A 24492-nucleotide genomic window follows, 5' to 3' on the forward strand; every position below is an offset into this window, starting at 1 on the left:
GCACTCATCTCACACGCTAGTAAAGTAATGCTCAAAATTCTCCAAGCCAGGCTTCAGCAAAACGTGAACAGTGAATTTCCAGATGTTCAAGCTGGTTTTAGAAAAGGCAGAGGAACCAGAGATCAAATTGCCAACGTGCGCTGGATCATCGAAAAAGCAAGAGTTTCAGAAAAACATCTATTTCTGCTTCATTGACTATGCCAAAGCCTTTGACTGTGTGGATCACAATAAACTGTGGATACCAGACCACCTGATCTGCCTCTTGAGAAACTTGTATGCAGGTCAGGAAGCAACAGTTAGAACTGGACATGGAACAACAGACTGGTTCCAAATAGGAAAAGGAGTTCGTCAAGGCTGTATATTGTCACCCTGCTTATTTAACTTATATGCAGAGTACATCATGAGAAACGCTGGGCTGGAAGAAGCACAAGCTGGAATCCAGATTGCCGGGAGAAATATCAATAACCTCAGATATGCAGATAACACCACCCTTATGGCAGAAAGTGAAGAACTAAAGAGCCTTTTAATGAAAGTGAAAGAGGAGAGTGAAAAAGTTGGCTTAAAACTCAACATTCTAAAAACTAAGATCATGGCATCTGGTCCCATCACTTCATGGCAAACAGATGGGGAAACAGTGGAAACAGTGGCTGACTTTAGTTTTTGTGGCTCCAAAATCACTGCAGATGGTGACTGCAGCCATGAAATTAAAAGATGCTTACTCCTTGGAAGGAAAGTTATGACCAACCTAGACAGCATATTAAAAAGCAGAGCCATTACTTTGTCAACAGTATGGATGTGAGAGTTGGACTATAAAGAAGCTGAGCGCTAATGCTTTTGAACTGTGGTGTTGGAGAAGACTCTTGAGAGTCCCTTGGACTGCAAGGAGATCCAACCAATCGATCCCAAAGGAAATCAGTCCTGGGTGTTCATTGGAAGGACTGATGTTGAGGCTGAAACTCCAATATTTTGGCCACCTCATGCAAAGAGCTGACTCATTTGAAAAGACCTGATTTGGGAAAGATTGAAGGTAGGAGGAGAATGGGACGACAGAGGATGAGATGGTTAGATGGCATCACTGACTCAATGGACATGAGTTTGGGTAAACTCCAGGAGTTGGTGATGGACAGGGAGGCCTGGCGTGCTGCAGTTCATGGGGTTGGAAAGAGTCGGACATGACTGAGTGACTGAACTGAACTAGCAAAATAAACTATATGAAGTTTAAAATCAACTAATAAACAGATTCACTTGTTATTAATTTTAATTAAAGATACATACCACTATATTGATGGTAAGTTTGTCTATTAAACTCAGAGACCCAAAGGACATTAGCAAGTCTCATTTCCAAATTCTCATGCCTGGGATTAGGGACTCAAACCCATGTTAGGATTCTTTCATTCTGGTTCAGATTTCTCACAGTCTTTGCTCTAACACCCTAAGGTAGGCCAGCTACCCCTAGATGCCATGATATCTCCTTGGGGCCCAAGAGGGAGAATGCTAGTAGACTGGATGTAGGCCTGGTGCTTTGCCAGAGGACAGCAGGAGGGCACTGTGGACAGAATCTTCCTAGCGCTTTCAAGATGGGTCTTGAAAGATTGTTAGGGAAGCGGGTACAGAGACACTGGTAACAACCTATAGGCTCTTGGTACTTCATCAAGAAAGGGGTTCAAGAACAAAAATGAACACAGAAACGTATGGCAAACATTTTTCACAAGGCTTCCATGTAACTAAATTACTGCTATTACACTTAAAATACAGGAATTTATATTACTTCCCTCCAAAAATCCCAAAAGCATGGTATAATTAGACTGCTCTATTAACCCAAGACAAAAGGCAGAACTCCTATCGAGGCATCTACAACCTAAGTCCTAAAACCTATGTTTAGAGGAAACAAAGCACGATGTTGTTTTAGGACTCTTTGGAACTGGGGCAAAGAACTTAATGAATTATTTTATGACCTCTTATTATTTAGTAGGAGTATATTCGTCATCAAGATAAAAAAAGACTCCTAGCCATGATCTCTCAAAAGAATATGTCACAGAGACCCACTGGGCTCATAAAATTAAAACACTTAAATTTGGGGGATATGCACCAAACCAAAGGAATTCACTCCTGTGACCACTATACAGCTGGGCCTCTATGCCAAAATTTTGAAGCTATTAACAGTTGACATGAGTTTACTTTTCTTCCAGGCAGCTCTCTAACTGCAAGTAACAGGAGTATCCTAAACTCCAAGAGTAATTCATGAGTTGTTTTTCTATTAGAGGGGAGAAAAACTATCCTGTAGTGGGCTGGGGTTTTTCTCCTTTCTGTTAGCAGAAAGTAGATGAATTCCTACCAGTTTACAAGGTCATTTCACTCTGAAAAGACTCTGTTGCTCAAAAAGTACCAATCAAGGCACACTGAAAAGAACTAAAGAATCAAGAGCTTCACCAAGACATGATCAAAGATCTACTTACCACAATGATATCAGGATCAATTTTGTGAACTTTTGCAAGGAAAAAACCTAGCAGTGTTCTTTCCGTGGCAGCAACCTCAACCTTCACATTCTGTTAGAGAAAAACATACCAGTCACTTATCTTTACTCTCAAATACTATTCCCTGGCTTCCTGCTTAAGCACGGTTAAGATTGCTTACGGTTTAAAAAAAAAACAAAACATGCATTTCAAAGCAAAATGCAGCAATGAAATTCCTGATTCTAGATTTCACAGTAATACTTGCACAAAAATCTCTGAGGAGCTCATTAGGCTAATAAGCCTCTGAATGAAGCAAGATTTTAAGTACTGAGCACTATCAAGTGCAGAAATGTCCCTCCACAGGGACATGCTTGTGCATGTGGACACGTTTTATAGCCTCAGAATCAGAGAACCTATCAAAAACATTATTTACTTTCCTATATAATTCCTGGTACACTTTGCTATTTATGTATTTACCACATAAAGAGATCCCAAGGACTGTAGAAACTAATCCGAAATAGCAGTATAAAAACCCATAAATAAGAAACTAGACTAAAAACAAACATACATGTAAGAACTATAAGCATCATAAGTATAAATAAAACCTAGCTACACACAAAAGGCTTCCACAACTGAACAGAAATCAGGTATTCAAAAGATGTACTTTATTAAGACTCTTAAAATTAAGTTGCTGGCTATGTTTACTACAACCAGCTCAGCTAAAAAAATGTCAGTTTGACTCTAATAGAATTTTCCTAGATCATTTTACTTACTAATTCAGGGCACTTTATAAATAACAGCCTGATCCAATAGTACCCCCAGACTACTGGACTTCTCAAACCAATTTTAAGTAAGTGGAACCCAGTAAGGTTGCTATTAATTTTGTCAAGTGAAGACATTAAAAAAACAAAAATAACCTACAAATTTACCAACAGAGGCATTTCATAAAGGAAAAAACATCCTCTCCAAAAATGAAATTCTTTGTATTGAATACATTTACTTTTATGAAGTCTGACAGACTTTATTTTTTGGGGCTCCAAAATCACTGCAGATGGTGACTGCAGCCATGAAATTAAAAGACGCTTACTCCTTGGAAGAAAAGTTATAACCAACCTAGACAGCATATTAAAAAGCAGAGACATTACTTTGCCAACAAAGGTCCATCTAGTCAAAGCTATGGTTTTTCCAGTAGTCATATATGGATGTGAGAGTTGGACTATAAAGAAAGCTGAGCACTGAAGAATTGATGCTTTTGAACTGTGGTGTTGGAGGAGATTCTTCAAAGTCCCTTGGACTGCAAGGAGATCCAACCAGTCCATCCTAAAGGAAATCAGTCCTGAATATTCATTGGAAGGATTGATGCTGAAGCTGAAACTCCAATACTTGGGCCACCTGGTTGGAAGAACTGACTCATTTGAAAAGACCCTGATGCTGGGAAAGATTGAGGGCAGGAGGAGAAGGGGATGACAGAAGATGAGATGGTTGGATGGCATCACCGACTCAATGGACATGAGTTTGAGTAAACTCCAGGAATTGGTGATGGGCAGGGAGGCCTGGTGTGCTACAGTCCAGACACGACTGAGCAACTGAACTGAACTTTTATGAAAAACTCATATTATACTATTCCTCCCACCTCCACCATTTTATTAAGGATCCATGAAAACTTCTTCATGGAGTATACTGGGAGCTTAGAGATCACTAATCAAATACAGCCATCCCACACCAACCTTCCCAATAAATGTCACCTTTAATATCCACAGCATCCTCAACTTCTCTTGACTTCCTTCCAGCTAGTGAGGTGAGGGTGAGAGGGTGGGGCAGGCTTTAACCAATACTTTACCCAAAACAGTAATCAAGTCATCATGAAATTTTGGAAAAGCTTCCAGTTAAGCTATCTGAAGGAGGGTTTGAGACCCTCATCTATTAATAAGGTGTCAAATCCTATTATTTCCAGGAGGTGAAACATTTAAACACTGTTAAACATTTTTAATGGGTTAATGCCATAGTCCAATCTAACAAGAATAGGTCTAACAAATTAACACAGAAAACAGCTTATTTCTACTAATCCACAGCATTCTCTTCTTCTCTTTTTAAACAAAGAGATATTTCATGTTTAAAAAGAATGAATGAGTTCTTTACCTTTTCTTTAATGCTTTCTTTGAAATCATATGGAAAAATGCAGTCCTTTGGTTTAGACACAACTGTAAAAAGGAAAAAAATAAAGATTCTAACACCTGTCTTCGTCCAATTTCAAGTACACATACACTGAATGTCTCTGAATGGAAACTGTCTTAATATAAATTCTCCTTAATGTCTAAAGAATCACCAAAACAAACTATCCTAAAACTCATATGGAATCACGTTAGACCTTGAATAGCCAAAGCAAACTTGAGAAAGAACAAAGCAGGAGGCACCACATACCTTGATTTCAAACTATATTACAAAGCTACAGTAATGAAAACAGTATGGTACAGGCATAAAAAGACATATAGAACAATGGACCAGAAAAGAGAGCCCAGAAATAAACTTAACATACTGCATAACATAGTCAATTAATTTATGACAAAGGAGCCAATTATACAATAGAGAAAGGACAATCTCTTCAAAAAAGTACATTGGGAAAACTGGACAGCCATATACAAAACAATTAAAAACTGGACCACTACCTTATACCATACACAAAAAACTAACTCAAAATGGATTAAAAACCTGAATACAAGACCAGAAACCATGTAACTCCTAGAAGAAAACATAGGCAGTAAGCTCCTTGACATCAGTCTTAGCAATGACTTTTTGGATTTGACACCAAAACCAAAGGCACCAAAAGCAAAAATAAACAAGTAGGACTACACCAAGGTACAAAGTTCTACACATCAAAAGAAATCATCAACAAAATGCAAAGGCAACCCACTGAATGGGAAAAAATATTTGCAAATCATATATCTGATAAGGCATTAATATCCAAAATATATATTTTAAAAAATGCATATAACAACAAAAAAATAATCAAAAAATGGACAGAAGAGCTGAACAGCCATTATATAGATGGACACCAGATACAGGAAAGGATACTCAACACCACAAATCATCAGAGAAATCCAAAACCACAATGAGATGTTACCCCACACCTGTTAGGAATGTTATTATCAAAAAGAGAGGAGATAACAAGTGTTGGAGAGGATGGAGAGAAAAGGAAATCCTTGTGCACAGTTGGTGGGAATGTAAACTGATGCAGTCACTGTGGAAAACAGTATGGAGTTTCCTCAAAAACGTAAAAACAGAACAACCATATAATCCAGCAATTCCACTTCTGAGTATTTATCTGAAAATAATGAAAACAGTGACTTGTCATTTGCAAGAACACAGATGGATCTAGAGAGCATTATGCTAAGAGAAATAAGACAGAGAAAAATAAATATATGATCTCACTTAAATGTAGATTCAAAAAACAAAAGAAAATGACAAAAATGAGCTCATAGATACAGAAAACAGACAGTGGTAGAGTCCGAGGGGGTTGCATGAAACAGGTGAAGGGTACAATTAGTTATAAACTAAATAAGCCCTGGGTATGCAATGTACAGCATGGTTACTACAGTTAATAATCCTGGACAGTATATTTGAAAGTTGCTAAAAGAGAAAATCGCAGAAGTTCTCATCACCAAGGGAAAAAAATTCTAAGTACAGTGATGGACGTTAATGAGACTTATCGTAGTGATCATTTTGCTACATATACAAATATGGCATCATTATGTTGTACATCTGAAACTAATTCTACATGTCAGTTATACCTCAATTTTCTAAGTTTATAAAAGATTAAATCTTAAAAAAAAGAATAGACAAATACATAAGAGTATGATAAATTTAAAGTATGGGATTAATAAACTACCATGCATAAAACAGATCAACAAGGATTTACTGCGTAACACAGAAAATTATGTCAAATATCTTATAATAACCTATAATAGAAAATAATCTGAAGAGATATATATATGTAAAAGTGAATCATCTTCTTATACACCTGAAATTAACACAATATGGTAAATCAACTATACTTCAATGTAAAAAAAAAATTTGCTTAGCAGTATAAACTAGTTACCCTTGAAAATATTTTTTTGAAGTTACTGACCAACAGCTGGAGAAAAAAACAAGAAAAACAAAAATTAAACCATTAGTAAACCAGCTTAAAATACATACCGCAGAAGTGTGACTGAAAGGGAGGCTGTGGGGGTGCTTTATCTAATGCAAACCTGTGATGGACCAACGCTGACACAGCAATAATCTGCAGAGAAGAAAATCACTTATCAGACACCTACTATGTCGTCTGCATTCTCACCAAAACCACCAAGAACATAAAAAGATATAGATTTTAATCCATAAGAATATTTTAACTTTTATTACGAAAGTATTTAAATAAAAAATTAAATAATAAAATCAACTCTCATATACTAACCATCCAGCTTAAATTATCAACTCATAAACAGCCCTACCCCACATTATTTTGACGCAAAATCCATACCTATCACTTTATCTAGAAATAATTCAGCAGTTTCTCATATATGAATAAAATGTTTCTCTACCTCAGCACTGTGGACATTTTAGGCCAAATAATTCTTTGTTGTTGGGGCTGCTCTGTGCATTGTGGGAAATTTAGCTCCCCTGGCTGCCAACAGCATCACTCCCCACTCCCCAGTCTCCATGTTGTGACAATCAAAACTGTCCAAGATATGGCCAAAAGTCCCCTGGAGGGTTAAAACTGCACCCAGTTGACTGCCATTACTTTAAAAACGTTTTTTCATATGCAACACAATCATGCCAGCTAAGTCAATAAACAGTGATTCCTTGAAAGTGAAAATGAAGTCGCTCAATCACATTCAACTCTTCACGACCCCTTGGGACTGTAGTTCATGGAATTCTCTTGGCAAGAATACTGGAGTGGGTAGCCTTTCCCTTCTCCAGGGGATCTTCGCAACCCAGGGATCAAATCCAGGTCTCCCGCATTGCAGGTGGATCCTTTACCAGCTGAGCCACCAGGAAAACCCAAGAATACTGGAGTGGGTAGTTTATCCCTTCTCCAGGGAATCTTCCTGACCCAGGAACTGAAGTGGGCTCTCCTGCATTGCAGGTGGATTCTTTACTAACTGAGCTATCAGGGAAGCCCTGATTAAATATCCTGGCAGGATTCAAATTCTTGTGTCTTCCCAACTTTCTCAATGGTATTTATCAACATATTTTGCAACTGGTTGATATGTAATAAAACTGTCTCAGCCCAACTCCTCCCCATCTATTCAGTCCAGTTCAGTTCAGTTACACAGTCATGTCTGACTCTTTGCGACCCCATGAATCATAGCACGCCAAGCCTCCCTGTCCATCACCAACTCCCAGAGTTCACTCAAACTCATGTCCATCAAGTCAGTGATGCCATCCAGCCATCTCATCCTCTGTTGTCCCCTTCTCCTCCTGCCCCCAATCCCTCCCAGCATCAGGGTCTTTTCCAATGAGTCCACTCTTCGCATGAGATGGCCAAAGCACTGGAGCTTCAGCTTCAGCATCAGTCCTTCCAATGAACACCCAGGATTCATCTCATTTAGAATAGACTGGTTAGATCTCCTTGCAGTCCAGGGGACTCTCAAGAGTCTTCTCCAACACCACAGTTCAAAAGCATCAATTCTTCAGCGCTCAGCTTTCTTCACAGTCCAACTCTCACATCCATACATGACCATTGGAAAAACCATAGCCTTGACTAGACGGACCTTTGTTGGCAAAGTAATATCTCTGCTTTTGAATATGCTGTCTAGGTTGGTCATAACCTTCCTTCCAAAGAGTAAGCGTCTTTTAATTTCATGGCTGCAGTCACCATCTGCAGTGCTTTCGGAGTCCAAAAAAATAAAGTCTGACACTGTTTCCCCATCTATTTCCCATGAAGTGATGGGACCAGATGCCATGATCTTAGTTTTTAGAATGTTGAGTTTCAAGCCAACTTTTTCACTCTCTTTCACTTTCATCAAGAGGCTATTTAGTTCTTCACCTTCTACCATAAGGGTGGTGTCATCTGCATAGCTGAGGTTATTGATATTTCTCTCGGCAATCTGGATTCCAGCTTGTGCTTCTTCCAGCCCAGCGTTTCTCATGATGTACTCTGCATATAAGTTAAATAAGCAGGGTGACAATATACAGCCTTGACGAACTCCTTTGCCTATTTGGAACCAGTCTGTTGTTCCACGTCCAGTTCTAATTGTTGCTTCCTGACCTGCATACAGGTTTCTCAAGAGGCAGGTCAGGTTGTCTGGTATGCCCATCTCTTTCAGAATTTTCCACAGTTTATGGTGATCCACACAGTCAAAGGCTTTGGCATAGTCAATAAAGCAGAAATAGATGTTTTTCTGGAACTCTCTTGCTTTTTTGATGATCCAGCAGATGTTGGCAATTTGATCTCCGGTTCCTCTGCCTTTTCTAAAACCAGCTTGAACATCTGGAAGTTCACAGTTCACATATTGCTGAAGCCTGGCTTGGAGAATTTTGAGCATTACTTTACTAGTGTGTGAGATGAGTGCAATTGTGTGGTAGTTTGAGCATTCTTTGGCATTGCCTTTCTTTGGGATTGGAATGAAAACTGACCTTTTCCAGTCCTGTGGCCACTGCTGAGTTTTCCAAATTTTCTGGCATATTGAGTGCAGCACTTTCACAGCATCATCTTTCAGGATCTGGAATAGCTCCACTGGAATGCCATCACCTCCACTAGCTTTGTTCATAGTGATGCTTTCTAAGGCCCACTTGACTTCACATTCCAGGATGTCTGGCTCTAGGTGAGTGAACACACCATCGTGATTATCTGGGTCGTGAAGCTCTTTTTTGTACAGTTCTTCTGTGTATTCTTGCCACCTCTTCTTAAAATCTTCTGCTTCTATTAATTCTCTATTGTTGAAGAAACTGGGTTGCTTTATCCCATAGTGTCCCTCATTATAAATTCCGCTGCTTGTATCCCAAGAATGTCATTTAACATGTTCCTGTTTCTGTACTGCCTGTATATTCATATTTATATTTGAAGGCTTAATCAAAACCTGATTCAATTTTTGGCAAGAATTCTTTGGAGTTGCTACTGATCATCATGGACTAAACTACCATCACCACCACTAATTATCACATCATGTCTAATTACCTCTATTCTAGTGATATTAGCAGCCTCTGGAAATCAAACCTAGATCATTTATCTCATTATGGATTGCAAAGTAGCTAGATGCAATTCTTCCTTCATCATTTACTAACTGGAAAGCTACAAAGTTAAACCTCCCTCCACTGATCATTTGGTTACCTGAGGTACAATGTACGTTCAAAAAAGTCAAGATAAATGTTTGATTCAATTCATTTACCAGTTTTCAAAATAATGAGTTGGTTCCCTAGCTTACTTCACAGTGTAGTCCTGTGTTTACAGTATCATTATGAAGTCATGTGTTTCAATCTGTTGCAGTTATACATGTTCAAATTGCTCCATCTTTGACATAGGAAACTATTCAAGTTGTTTCCTGAGTCCTTCTGACATACCTTCAGTAGATTTTAATAATGTCCATGCCTCCTGGTATAACAAGACGTTCCAGGCTTACCTTGGACAATTACTGCCCTGAATCAGCTACTTCTTCACAAAACCCCATTTCCTTTCTTGGGAAATGGTATTTAGAAACCTCACTCTGGACGAAGGATCTTTTTAAACTAATTAAACTTTCCTCTAACACTTTAACTATTAACTATCTACTATATCAACTATTATTAAAAGTTCAAATCACATACAAAAGGAAAAAACACTGCCAAAATCCTGCTGTTAAAAAAGATCCCTATCAATGCCAACAGGATTTACAAGCAAACATAAAGAAGTTCCCACTGACCAAAGAGAGACAATTTAAGCAGCAAATAAAAAAAATTATTGATTGCAACAGATTGAAATATATTAAGTATATTTAAAGTCCATGAGTTTATAATGATATTTCATAAAAGAGGAAGCAAAAATAAGTAACAAAAAATTTATAAAAATAAGTAACTTAAAAAGCAGAAACATCACTTTGCTAACACAGGTCCACATAGTCAAAGCTATGATTTTTCCCATAGTCACGTACAGATGTGAGAGCTGGACAGTAAAGAAGTCTGAGGGCCAAAGAACTGATGCCTTTGAATTGTAGTGTCGGATAAGACTCTTGAGAGTCCCTTGGACTACAAGGAGATCAAACCAGTCAATCCTAAAGGAAATCAACCCTGAATGTTCATGGAAGGACTGATTCTGAAGCTGAAGCTCCAATACTTTGGCCACCAGATGTGAAGAGCCCACTCACTGGAGAAGACCCTGATGTTGGGAAAAGATTGAGAGCAGGAGGAAAAGGGGACGACAGGGGATGAGATGGTTGGATGACATCACCGACTCAACGGACGTGAGTTTGAGTAAACTCCAGAAGATAGCAGAGGACAGAGGAGCCTGGAGTGCTGCAGTCCATGGGATTGCAAAGAGTTGGACACGACTTAGCAACTGAACAACAACAACAACAAATAGTATTCTATAAAAAAGTGTGCATGTTCTGAGGGATGCATACCAAAGTATACAAGGGTAAAATGATCAGTGTCTGAGATTAGCTTTAAAATACTTCAGGAGGAAAAAAAAGAAGGGGGGGTGATAAACAAGTGTGACAAAATCTTGCTAACTGGTGAATATGAGTGATGGGTACAGAGGAGTTGATTATATTATTCTATATCCATGTGGAGTTCTCCAAAATAAAAAAAAAAAATTAAAAAACAAAGTCAGTCCAGCAATTTAAGTCTTTTGGGGAAAAAAGCTCCAACATCAGATAAATTCAATTCATTCTTCAAAATGGAGTTTGGCAGTGAATTAGTATTCTTTCCCTTCCACAAAAAACAACCTTCCCTTACAGAGGAACTGTACAATTTCAAGAAGCATCGTACCCCAAGCCTAGGTACAAAATCTGCCCTATTTCTTTACCTCATTTTCATGTGTCTTTGCATTCTGCATTGTCTTCATGCTCAAAGACATGACCACAACTGGAGGAGGACCAACATCCTTAATTACGTTCACCAGGTCCGGTTTCAAGACCATTGCCTCAACTTTACACCAACTGATTGGCTGATTCAAGAGCTCTGAAAGAGAATAGATACAACAAATCAATAGCTATTTGCTGAAAAAGAAAAGCCATTATAATTCATCTGTAATTAACTGAGATGGTCTTCAATCCTACCTTCTACTAAGAAGGTCTTATAATAACAATAAACCACATTATTGGATTGTATACAAATCTTCGTGTGTGTATGTACACACATGTTCATTTTCCTGAGAAAAAAGTCCACAGCTTTATCAGACTTTTCAAAAAAATCCAAGACTCCAAAGAGGTTTATAAGAACAAAAACACTGCTTAGAGGAATCCAAAACAAAGTTTTAAGAAATTTATGAAGACAAAACAGAGTATCATAAATGCAAATACTGAAAAACACCAGGTAAGAGACCATACACACACTAGCCACACTGGGCAGTGAAATTTCGCTCCTTCAGAAGTAAGCAGTTCACCATATTGAACAGCTAGGCCATGTCAGCCAGGTCGGAAGGCCACAATGATAGCAACAGAATGAAGGACATGCCCGAATGTCTGTCTAGGTTAACTAAGGTCTCCCTCCCATTAAAATGTGAAGCATCAAAACAAGAGTGATTTCAAAAAAACCTCAAGGAAAATCTTAAAGAAACAAACATAAAAAATGAAGTGGTCACACTGAAATTAAGAGCCCAAGTCTTTAACATCTAAAAACCACATCTATCAGCAATTTACTGAGCATTCTGAAAGTAAATGTCTCCTTACGTGGATTTTTCACTTCAAGCCAACAAGGTCCTTTGATCTTTCTATTCATTAAGAACAGTTCCAGGCTGGATGTGTTGGTCCCAAATACATGAGAAAAAGTTTCTCCTTTCAAATCCTGAGGAAGCTGTGGCATTTCAGCCTGAAAAAGGCAAAGAAAAAAAAAATCTTTTTTTTTTTTTTTTGCTTAAAACTATTACTTCACATTTTCCAAACTCTGTATTTGAAATAAACAAAAGCCTCTCTATGAACCACCGGAAGAAATCTCTTTGATATATATGAAATGTAATTTGCCACATATGAGATCCAAAACAATTCACAGCACAAAACAAAAACAAATCACAATGACAAAATAATGCATCTTGATGACACCCATTAGAAGAAAAATGGGCCAAGAAGCTCCCTAAAAAGAGGATTTCTGTCCAAAGCTGTATATGCCTTACTGACGAATAGCCAAATAAGTATAACTCCATTATAAGAATGAAAGCAAGGGAGTGAGAATCATTCAAAATGCTTCCATGGTGCTTTACAACACCACTGTCAGACAAATCTTAAGTTTCCCTTTTCCAACATCATGAGATCAAAACACTAGAACGGAAGTAAAGAGAGGTTAAAGCCCAGTTAATTAACAACCTGCAGCAGTGACCTTGTGACCTTGTCTGTCACGGGAGCAAGAGCAGCACTACGGCAACACTACTGATGCTCTCCTCTCACCTCTTCACTGCTCAGACGGACACTTCAACAGACTAATGATGTTCAACTCCATCTTGTGCATTCGTTCCACTTGAAAAACAGTTGTGTCATTTCAACTTATCTTTTTACAAATGCATACTTGAAAGCTGAGAAAGCAATATAACCCATAGTCTACATATTTCAATTCATTTTAATTATTCATGACTATAAGTTCACTTAAGTGAACTGTGAGTTTGAAGAGCCCTGCCAGTACTCCTAATTAAAAGCCAGCTGAAAACTCAAAAATAGGAAAATGCCATTTTCAACCCAAATCCATTCATTTTCTTTTTTTTTATTTTATTTTTAAACTTTACAATATTGTATTGGTTCTGCCATATATCGAAACATTTTCTTTATTTGACTTACCGAGTATCTAACTTCCAAGTACTCAGATTTCTCCGGAACATCAGGTATCTCAAAAGCATAGTTCTTTTCCACTACCTGGGTAAGTTGATAGTTAAAAATCATTAAGACAAAGAAACTTCAAAAATTAAATTGACAAGCATTAAATATACCAAAAAAAGCATCTTTCCCCACCTTTCATCTGGGATGAAAAATACCTAGTGACAAAATGTTTAAGACTTCTGTGGGACACTAGAGAATGTAGATATATTTGCATTCAAGAGAGGCAATGAAACATTAAAAATGTTTACAATGTTGATGCACTAAATCATTTGCTACTCTTTGATACGCTTACTCCTTGGAAGAAAACTTATGACCAACCTAGATAACATATTGAAAAGCAGAGACATTACTTTGCCAACAAAGGTCCGTCTAGTCAAGGCTATGGTTTTTCCTGTGGTCATGTATGGATGTGAGAGTTGGACTGTGAAGAAAGCTGAGCACCGAAGAATTGATGCTTTTGAACTGTGGTGTTGGAGAAGACTCTTGAGAGTCCCTTGGACTGCAAGGAGATCCAACCAGTCCGTCCTAAAGGAGATCAGTCCTGGGATTTCTTTGGAAGGAATGATGCTAAAGCGGAAACTCCAGTACTTTGGCCACCTCATGCGAAGAGTTGACTCATTGGAAAAGACTCTGATGCTGGGAGGGACTGGGGGCAGGAGGAGAAGGGGACAACAGGATGAGATGGCTGGATGGCATCACTGACTCGATGGACATGAGTTTGAGTGAACTCTGGGAGTTGGTGATGGACAGGGAGGCCTGGCGTGCTGCGATTCATGGGGTCGCAAAGAGTCTGACATGACTGAGCGACTGAACTGAACTGAACTGATACTAAGCAACTCCATCTTGCTAGAAAAATTAGTAATAAACATTATAATTACAGCATACCTGTACTGAATGCTTGCTATATACACCAAGGACTGATCCAATATCAATTAACTGACTTTACTCTTCCAACAGCTCTTGAAACAGGGCCCCATTTCTCAGGTGAAGAAAGAGGCCCAGAGAAGTCACTCAGCACTCGTCCAAGGTCACAGACCAGGATGTGGTAGAGCTAGCACTTAAAGCACCAGTCCCTACACTCTTCACCATTACATCACACTGCTTCTAGAACTTTAGAGAGACTTGATCCATCAGCCACAAGTCAAAGCTCAAATATTTCAGTTAGCCTCATCTTCAGCAACTCAATCCTCCCTTTATTACAAACACTGTTAATAGCCAGTGTCCTGAGGGAGTTACAGCCCTACAACTATGGCCAAAGGCATCAATATCTCACTACAATCAAGACAACTAACTAATCAATATGTATCACATGAACAGAAGAACTTTATCCTATCAGAAATAGCATCACAGTTCCTGACTTTTAAAGATTTAATCTTGTGACCAAGACAACTTAGCAATAAACCAATATAAACAAGATGAGAACAGTTTCTCCTCCATTTCAGAATAAGAAGACAAGATATGCTTCAAGTATTGGAAGCCATTACTTTACTACATGTTACCTTTTTATTCAAACTGATGAACATTATTTTCTACAGTTTAAAGAGAAAGACAAAACTGTTTTTATGCATCTATGTTAACATATTGGTTTTATATTGATATCTATGAAATTTCCATAAATCAGGAAACTAACAAACAACTAATACACAGAACTGAAAAAATTATCACCAAATACAAACCTTGGACTTGAATTTCATAATCTTATATTTTGCTGCTATTTTCTCATCAAATTCATCATAAACATCCTTCATGGTAACTGGAGTTCCACTTTCTTTCCCCGTATTTAGATCAACTTTCTGCTTTCCCATGGAGAGGGCAGGCAAGGGGAGGGGAAAAAAGTATCTGTAAATAAGATCTTCTTGACTACCAGAAACCCAGTCTAAATCAATTTTCATCTTTACCCACTCAAACATCTAACAGAACAAGGTGAATTCAAAGATACAAATAGACCCAAAAATATACTAAATCCAGTGCCCAATTCCTCCCAATGACATCACAAAAGCAAACCAGATATAAAGATGACCAATCGTACAAAATGGGAGAATAATGTTATAAATCTTGACCAAAATGCTTCACAGTTCAACTGAGATGGGGAGGGGCTGGGGCTGAGAGGGGAGTGTGGATGTTAAGGCCAAATAAAAAGGGTCAGCAAATGGAACTGACTCTGTTAAATGGCTGTGGAGTGAGTGAGTGAGTGAGTTAAGTCACTCAGTCATGTCCAACTCTTTTCGACCCATTCGACGGCTCCTCTGTCCATGGGATTCTCCAGGCAAGAATACTGGAGTGGGTTGTCATTTCCTTCTCCAGGGGATCTTCCTGACCCAGGGACCGAACCCAGGTCTCCCGCATTGCAGGCAGACGCTTTAACCTCTGAGCCACCAAATGGTTGTGGAGGAAAGAGCAAAAGCATGAAAACTGGGCCAAATGTCATGTCCTATTTTAGAGCCATATATTCTCAACCCCGATAATTATGCAAACGGACAGTTGAGGGATAGACAGCTTTATATACTGAAACTCAGGCACTTTGATGCTCTAACAAGTTGAAAAACAGCATTTTACTCCATTTCCCCACTTTTCCAAATGTCTAATGGAGCTGCTGACTATCAGGGGGTCATAAGGCAGGCAATAAGAAAGGACCATAAAGGGACTTCCCTGGAGGTCCAGTGGCTAAGACTCCATCTCCCAATGCAGGGGGCCCGGGATTCAATCCCTGGTCAAGGAACTAGATCCCATATGCCACAACTAAGAACCAGGAGTATTTTTTAAAAAACAAAGGACCATCCAGGGTGTAGATAAGTCTCAGCCCTATCGAAGGACCAGGTTGGTGGCAGAAGATAGAATGAATGCACTTGGAATTTAAAGCTATATACTTAAGTGTTACCATTTCACGGGGAAGGAAACAGAGCGATCGCTCAATGTTTTTCACCATGACACAACAGCTCACGTGGGTTTCAGCAGATTCGATCCAGACCTTGCCAAACAGAAATACCACACCTGAAAGAATAAGTAAAAATCATGGAACAGTAAACATTTCAATTATATCACATTAAAGGGATGACATAAAAGCTCACTGAATGTGTCCACACATGTATGCTTTCATGTTAAGTCATTTTCTGCATCAAATTTGTATCCACTGCCCAATCTCAAAGACCAATTCCTTTACTCAGTACCTATGCTGTATGGCAATATCACACCGGTAAAACCTGGGACCGCCGGGGCGACAGGGAATAGAGTGAGGATCTAACTTGGTGGAAACATTCACCCTAGAAGTAGGGAAACATCCCAGATAAATGCAGACAAGCCTCAGCTATCAGGGCGACATCCCAGGTCTGAGTAGACACCCTGCGTCAGTGCAGAAACCCCTGGGGAATTAGACATGCCACCTCAATGCAGACACACCTCGAAAACTAGGGAGACATCCTAGATCAGTGTAGGGGGGAAAACATTTTCCCTAGAACAGGATTACCCAGATTAAGAGAAATCAAAAAAGCAAACTATTCTCCAACAAATCTCCTATTTAAACCTCTTGTGAAAACTCTGAGAATACTAAATTCCTTTTCAGCACTTGTACTTACCAACAAAAACTAGCATTTCTATGTAAGGATAACTATGTATGGTGTATCAGTAGTCTTCTGTACATAAAATTGTGTTTTGGAAAAACGTAACTGATCTCATATCTTATTCCATATAACAGTAAATATCTCAGAGCTCAACTATTATCTCCTAATTCACCCTTTCTACTTCACAGACTACCAAAGACATCTGGCTGGAAAGCATCTGTATTGTTCCTCTCTCTCCTATTTCAGTTTAACAAATGGTCTAGGAACCAAATCAGGAGACAAGCTCCTTTTGAGATCCCTAATTGATGTACACCACAAAATAGACCAAGCCTTTCTGGACATCAAGTCATTGTTCATCAAAACTAGCCATCAAAAAATGACTCTGCACTGCTATATTTAAAATGGATAACCAACAAGGACCTGCAGTACAGCACAGGGAACTCTGCTCAATGTTATGTGGCAGCTTGGATGGGAGGAGTGTTTGGGGGAGAATGGGTACATGTATATGTATGGTTGAGTCCCTTCACTGTTCACCTGAAACTGTCACAACATTGTTTGTTAATTGGCTATACCTCAATACAAAATCGGAGAAGGCAATGGCACCCCACTCCAGGACTCTTGCCTGGAAAATCCCATGGATGGAGGAGCCTGGTGGGCTGCAGTCCATGGGGTCACGAAGAGTTGGACACAACTGAGAGACTTCACTTTCACTTTCAATATAAAATAAAAGGTTGGAAAAAAAGAAAGGACTCCAGAGATTTGACAGTCAACCTAAAAGATGGCCACTATGCAAAATCCTGGGCTCTGTGAATAATTAGATAGCAGCCATCAACACAGCCATTCAACAGGGCCACTTGCCTGAGACACTAAGAAAATTCTGGCACAAGCAAAGGCTACTGTTCACAAGGCCAATTACTCCAGTTTCACAAGATAGTTCATCAGTGCTTCCTTTTGTCACATGTTCTAGTAGAAATAAGACCATCTAAGAATTCTCATTTCTCCAGATGATTAAAATTCTTAGAAGAGTTGTGTAATTTTCAGCTGGGGTAAAAGAGGTGGGGGTGGGGGGAAGATAGGGGAGAGGGAAGGGAGGACTGTGGGGATGATTAAAAAAGAAAAAAGTCACAGTAGCTCAGAAAATTAAAAGTCATCCTCACAACAGTTAGAGACGAAAAAACAAAATTCTATGCAAAGAAAAATAAAGACCCTAATATTGAATTCAAAGATTCAAATAGCTCATTTTACAGTCAAACTAATATCACACTTCATGCAACACATTTGACACTGTTTATGCCTCATTTGCCACAAAAAGATCATGGTAAACAAAGATTACATTCCCCTTAAAGTTACTAGCTGAAGCCAGGTGCAGTCAGGATTATTCAACCTTGAAAAAGTCATAATGAAGACAGGATATCTTCCCATATGCAAAGAGTAAGATTCTTTTCATAATTATGGAGCATTCAGCAACAACTGACTGACTTAGAATCTGTAAGAAAGTGAGAAACAATAACAGGGTCTTTGGGAGTACTTCGTTTTTATTAGCAGCATTGATTTCAGCAAGGCTCAGTGATCATTACCTGCTATCAAGATGAAACTGTTCAACCCTCTAAGATTACAGGACTTTTTTTTTTTAAGCCATCTTATTTAACCCGTTGGCATCAATCACAGAGGACAAAACTTCAGAAGCACCATGGAATCACAGAGTGGATTGCGGGTGCCAAGCTGAGCCCTCTGCAACTGAGCCCTCTCCACTTTATCTTTTGGAGCCTCAGCTTCCTCTGCTTTAAGTGTATAACTAGAGATGATGATCTCTGACACCTTTTGCAGCACTAGAAATCTCCTTTTAACCTAGCAATAAGAAGACAGGCCAATAACAGACTGATACCTCTTTCAACTGCGAAGTATTTCCCAATAGTGGTTGAAAAGGCGCATCCATGACTATGGTTGGGGTATGATGGGGGTCACAGAAGGGGCTCTTAGGCCAGTTTGGAGGACTAGGAAAATTCCAGGAGACAATACTGGGGGTGGGGGGAGTCAGGTGAGGAAGGAAAGGGATATGGTATAAAGAGCAGCAAGTACAGACTATTCTAGGACACAGAAGTCCCACAGAGCAGGCAAGAGAAGCCTTGTTAAGGAATTTGGACTGTAAGTTGCATGCAGCAGCCACTGTGGGTTTTCTGTACTGAAGAGCTGACGTCCGAAGCCATCATTCAGGTTGCCATGTGAGGGATGACAGCTGAGGAATCAATGAAGAGGTTGGTGTTGGGAGCAGGAAGGGCTCAAAGGTGGGAGTTTTGAGAAGATAGCTTGTCTAGTTTAGGAGGAGAAAATGAGTAGACTTGGTGAGGAAAGTGAGGAGGGGAGGGGACTCAAGGCGGGCTCTCAGATTTCTGGTTTTGATGGGACCATGAATCAAGTCAGGGAATAAAATCCTGCAAGGAATGGATACAGTAAGGCACAGGGGGGTGGCTCCGGGATGGGTAGGCCCACCATTCATCCAATTCCAGAGCACTGGCTATGAGGCTGTGCTTCAGGGAGGTCCCTGGAAGCTGTACAATAGAGCCATCCTGGGTTTAATTTCCAAAGCCTCGTGAAATCACACTTGCCAGCCCACCTGGCACCAGCAAGTTACAAAACAGTCAAAGAGGTAAGAGCATCTAACCAGATGGTCTTGCCCTAGAGCTTAAGTAGATGAGATACCATTTCTAAGACTACTGACATCTTCACCTGAGCAGCGAACACATGGCAGTTTGCTACTCAAGCAGCTGTGCCAGTTTCAGCACTTTGATAAGTGGAGCATATTAATACTGCCGCCTCCCAAGAGACCAGTACCATTTTCCCAGTGCAAGCCAATCCCTGAGTATCTCGGTGGTAAATCTGGCTCCAAGTCTGAGAGTTTAATACTTAGTCCTCAAGAAACCATTTGGAAAGATTCCGTTTGTACCTGCCCTTCGATTCAGATATGGATCTGAATAAAGGCAACTGTTTAAGGGTGTATACTGTCTTTTTTCTGAATCTGACATGCCTTGTCCTGCCTGGCCCCACAGTGCAGAAGGGCTCAAATAGCACAGAGGAAACGGGAGCCCTCCTGGCTCTCTGTGAGGAGGACCTACAACTTAGCCTTGATTCCTCCTTTCTCTCAAACGCCACATCCATCCATCATCGAGTTCATGTCAAAGTACAAGTAAAAAGAACTGACTTCTCTCCTTCTCCACACCTGCCCGAGATAGACTGAGCTTCAGGTCTTCTACACTCCCTACTCTGGCCCTGGCCACATCCACACACGTGCAGGCTTTTCTCCATATAAACCACATGGTTCCTGTTCAAATGTAAACCCAATCATGGCCCCACTCTACCCTCACCCCTGCACCCCACACTGAAAATCCTCCCCTGCCTTGCCACTGTTCTTAAAGTAAGGTCTCAACGCCTCAGCGCAGCTTTCAAGGTCCCTCACCGTCCAGCCTTTGCCTTTTCTCCAACTTGATTTCCAACCAATCTTGTCATCTGACTACTCTGCTACAACCACTCAGGTCTCCTCCTTTCTCTCCCCGGGCCTCTGCACTTCTGGGTTCCTCGGGCTGAAATACTCTTTCCTCAGCTCTGAACATACCTCAAAACCCAGCCCAATGGTCATTTCCTCAGATAGGCCTTCCCTGGTCACCCCCCAAATAACTGCCTTTACCCCACTAGAATGAAAGCTCCACCAGGACAGGGAATTTGCCCAGCTTGTTCACCCCATCTCAGGGCCTGGCATGTGGCAGGTGTTCACACTGCTGAAGGAACCAATTAGTGATTGATTCCACTTTAAGTGCATTCCAATATGTTCAGATACATCGATGGTGAATTCCAAGCACACACTGCAAAACTACAAATAACCAGTTTTTGGAATAAGAGTCTGTAAAGATTATTCACACCACAAACTCTCTCCATCCAGGTGACTCACGAACTTTACAGTGAGTGAGTGTTGTTCTCTTACTATGTACATGAGGGCAGAGCCTGTGCCAATTACAATCACTAAAGCACTTCAGGAAAAGGTGCCATTCTGTGTTAAAGACATTTGAGTTACTGTATGTAAATATATGATTACCTGGTTGGCTGTACGGATCTTCATAAGCATCCAGCCAATAAAACTGAAATACTTGTTCCTCATCAGCTCCTTTTACCAGTGGGAGGTGACTGGAATCCACTTGAACTTCCAGGGCTGAGAAACTGCTGTCATCTTCCTGATCCATGTCCCAACAAGAGACATCTGGGAGAAAACTTGCTCTGCAAAAATCACATTTTCAAAAACCTTACAAAATCCAACAGAGTAAGTGTAGCGCTACTTGGCCGAGAAATCATAAAATGCTCTTACGAGGAGGATGTGGTCCCTTTCCCAGAATCAGCCTTGTGTTTTGCCTCCTCTGCTGGCTCCCTCTCTTGGCACAAAGTCTTGGCAGCCACGGGCTCCACATCCACCTCCTCAGCTTCCATGGGCTCATCAAAGTCGCCATCTTCAAATTCCATTGCTCCCGACTCCTCCTTGTCATCTGTACACAGTGGCGGCCCGGGCTCTCCTGAGGGTGACGTCACACATTCCCATCACGTGTTGCTGCCAGCGAGCACAAAAGCTTCCCCAACGGTGCAACAGCAGACTACCCCTGGCCCACGTGTTATTTGCCTTGCTCTTCAATTCCCAAATTGGATGTTTTTAACTTTTCCTGCTATGAATTCAAACCTTTCTCAGGGAAACTGCCTACTGCAAGCCCTTCAAATTCTTTTCCACTTCCTCCTTCATGGGGCCTCCATCTTTTGACAGCACTGTGCAACTGCTTAACACCCTTGCAATTCTGTTTGACAGCAGACTTACCAGCAAATTCAGCACATGTAAGAGGAGCAGGAGTTAATGAAGGCTCTCTCCTTGAGGCTGGGGGAGTGGTTTTTCCTGAAGGAGCTGCCTGTCAATGTTTTTAAATGTTTAGTCAGTTAGACCTGCATACTAAAAATATGCAACTGTCCTACCCTGACCAGAGATAATGACAGTTCCCATTTATAAAATGATTTTATGTATTATTAATATAACAGCTTCAATTATTTTACTGTTACCTAGGTTTAGAGGGAAAAAAAAAAACACTTGTTTCCAGGAAGAAAATGATTGCATTTAGCACAGTTGTAATACCTATAATAAACACATACCAGTTACTACAAAATTTACTATGAAAAAAGCAGGCACATGGTATTTTTTAAATGTATGAAACTATATAATGAAACAGGAGTCCTAATTTAAAACAAAAACAAGAACAAATTCAAAGGCATTTCGCTCACATAGAAAAGCAACAATGTTAAGTTTTAAGCAATAATGTAAATCAAGACTGAAGGTATTTCCACACTATACCTTGGGGGTGTGCACAGAGAAAGGATTCAGTGAAGCTCCACTGGATCTTTTCTTTTTTGGTATTATTACAGGTGGTGGAGTTATTTGTGGTGTCTAGGAGGGGGTAGACAGACATTCACTGCCATGCTTGTTTTACCACAAGACACAAAAAGTACATTTCTTCCCCCAATGAAGCCCAATGAGCAAAGTACTTTTTTCCCTCCCTGCTCCCCCCACACATCTATGTTCATGCAGTGAGGTTACTATAGTAACAATACCACAGACTCACTAGAAAACCAGAATAGATACTGACTCCACCCTTCATCAATTTTTTTTCTTTTTAAAACTTAACATACTTCTCCCTTACCCTTCCAGAATATTACATTTCAAAACTGTCAAGCCTGAACTACACAGTGTTGGTTAGTCATTTTAATTGAGGATCACTTAGAAAGAAGCACATCTCTAACAAGAGTTCAGTCTTGCTGTAAAACAGCCCAATTGTAAATTCCAGTACAGCTGAACCTGTCTGAGTTGTACGAGGGACAGCTCACCAACTCTTCCCTCACCCCCACTTAGAATTCAGGACGAGGATCTCACGCCTGACTGTGCAGACTGACAGGCTTCAATCTATTTCAGGCACATACACGGCAGCAACTGAGCGCAAGCAGCGTGCCTTCCCAGCACTGACTCGTGTGTATTCTGACTACCTCAAACACAGCCCCACACAGCCCAATCCACAGTCAGCAGAGCCTAGAGTGGCTAGAAACTATTCACCTAAAATGGTGAGAAGAAACCAATTTGAAGGGCTGGTTTTGGTTTGGAGGTTTGTTTTGGTTGGGGTTTTGGTGGTGGGGTTGTCACTGGATTTTGTTGCGCTTTCTAGCAATTAAGTCTGTTTCATATTAATTACTGAATTGTTTCTTCAGCCCAGGTTAACCTGAAAATTTGACAACTCCTGGAGATTCACTTACCTCCGTGTTCAGGTCCTGTAGAATGTCACCTAACAGATCATCCTTGGACAAGTCAACAGCTTTCTGGAAATTAAAACGGCAGAGAGAATGAGAAAGTCCTGCACTTCACATTTTCAGAGTAAGGATCAGGGAAAGGAAGAACCTGGCCAGTCACTCTTCAACCCTCACTCTGAGGACTTCTCTACTATTCACAGATCTTTACCACCACTGACCTGAACATAACTCCTAAACCCCAAGCCCCTGCCCTCTGTTTTCTGCTTTATTCCATAATCCTCCTGCTAATCACCAAAATAAACACAGTCAGTTCAGCTTTCTGGTTTTCTCTTCTATCTCCAAGTCACAACCACTGAGATAGGAGATGCCTCAATCTACCCAGAAATCTACACTGAACTTAGTGACTGAGATTGGGAAAGTAATACTCAAATATTTGAGTTCAAACATATTGGGACCTCCCTGGCAGTCCAGTGGTTAGGACGTGGTACTTTCACTGAGAGGGCCTGGGTTTGATCCCTGTTCGGGGAACTAAGACCCCACAAGCCATGCAGTGTGACCAAAAAATATATAAAAAATAAAAAAACAAAACAAAAACATACTGGGCATCTATTATCTATATAATCAAATGTTAAATATAATCAAAGATCAAGCTCATCTGAAACCAGGGGACTAGCCTGGCAGCCTTCAGGAGATCATTTGTTTACAGCTACGGGGAATCTGACAAAAAAGGTAAACTATGAACAAACAGGAATCTTTGCTGCACAAAGGAACAGGCAAATATAAGAAAACATGAGACTCACATCTACAGTTTTCCTCCCAGCACTGGCAATGAACATTGATTTGATGTTGTTCGGTTTTGTCACAGCAGCCCTCTTAACAGTCCTCTTATCTTTGTTGCATGCTTTATTATCTTTTCCTGTTGGAAGAGAATTTATTTAGAAACACACAACAGCAAAAATCAAAATGGAAAACCAAAAAAAGCATGGTCACCTGCCCTCTGTATATGAGACTCTGACAAGCAAAATGTTAAAAATTCAAAACACAAAACTGAAATTTTATGCAAGGCACATAGGAAATAATCTTTTAAATGGGCTGAATTCACGGAAACTTGGACTGAATGTTACTATAAAAATGGAAGAAAGGCCAGTAAAATATCAAGATGAGTTACTGAGACTGTTTGATCGTTAT

At 40.0% G+C, this 24492-nt stretch overlaps 1 protein-coding gene across 7 annotated transcripts in view; it reads right to left on the reverse strand.

The window, feature by feature from the left end:
- POLA1 (DNA polymerase alpha 1, catalytic subunit) overlaps positions 1-24492 on the reverse strand; it is a 295284-nt gene that overhangs the window by 257596 nt on the left and 13196 nt on the right. For 6 of the 7 annotated variants that reach the window (XM_019955959.2, XM_070783445.1, XM_019955964.2 and 3 more), the window contains exons 5-18: positions 24105-24220; positions 23311-23373; positions 22361-22453; positions 21836-21923; positions 21341-21542; positions 21074-21252; positions 16308-16420; positions 15106-15222; positions 13391-13465; positions 12296-12434; positions 11431-11585; positions 6648-6732; positions 4593-4654; positions 2457-2546 (exon numbers count right to left, since the gene is read on the reverse strand). In XM_019955959.2, coding sequence (XP_019811518.1) covers positions 2457-2546; positions 4593-4654; positions 6648-6732; positions 11431-11585; positions 12296-12434; positions 13391-13465; positions 15106-15222; positions 16308-16420; positions 21074-21252; positions 21341-21542; positions 21836-21923; positions 22361-22453; positions 23311-23373; positions 24105-24220 — 1577 coding nt within the window. The remainder of the gene's footprint in view (positions 1-2456; positions 2547-4592; positions 4655-6647; positions 6733-11430; positions 11586-12295; positions 12435-13390; positions 13466-15105; positions 15223-16307; positions 16421-21073; positions 21253-21340; positions 21543-21835; positions 21924-22360; positions 22454-23310; positions 23374-24104; positions 24221-24492) is intronic. The other variant, XM_019955961.2, reaches the window with a different exon arrangement.

Source organism: Bos indicus, chromosome X, assembly GCF_029378745.1.
Source record: "Bos indicus isolate NIAB-ARS_2022 breed Sahiwal x Tharparkar chromosome X, NIAB-ARS_B.indTharparkar_mat_pri_1.0, whole genome shotgun sequence".
NCBI classification, from domain to species: Eukaryota; Metazoa; Chordata; class Mammalia; order Artiodactyla; family Bovidae; genus Bos; species Bos indicus.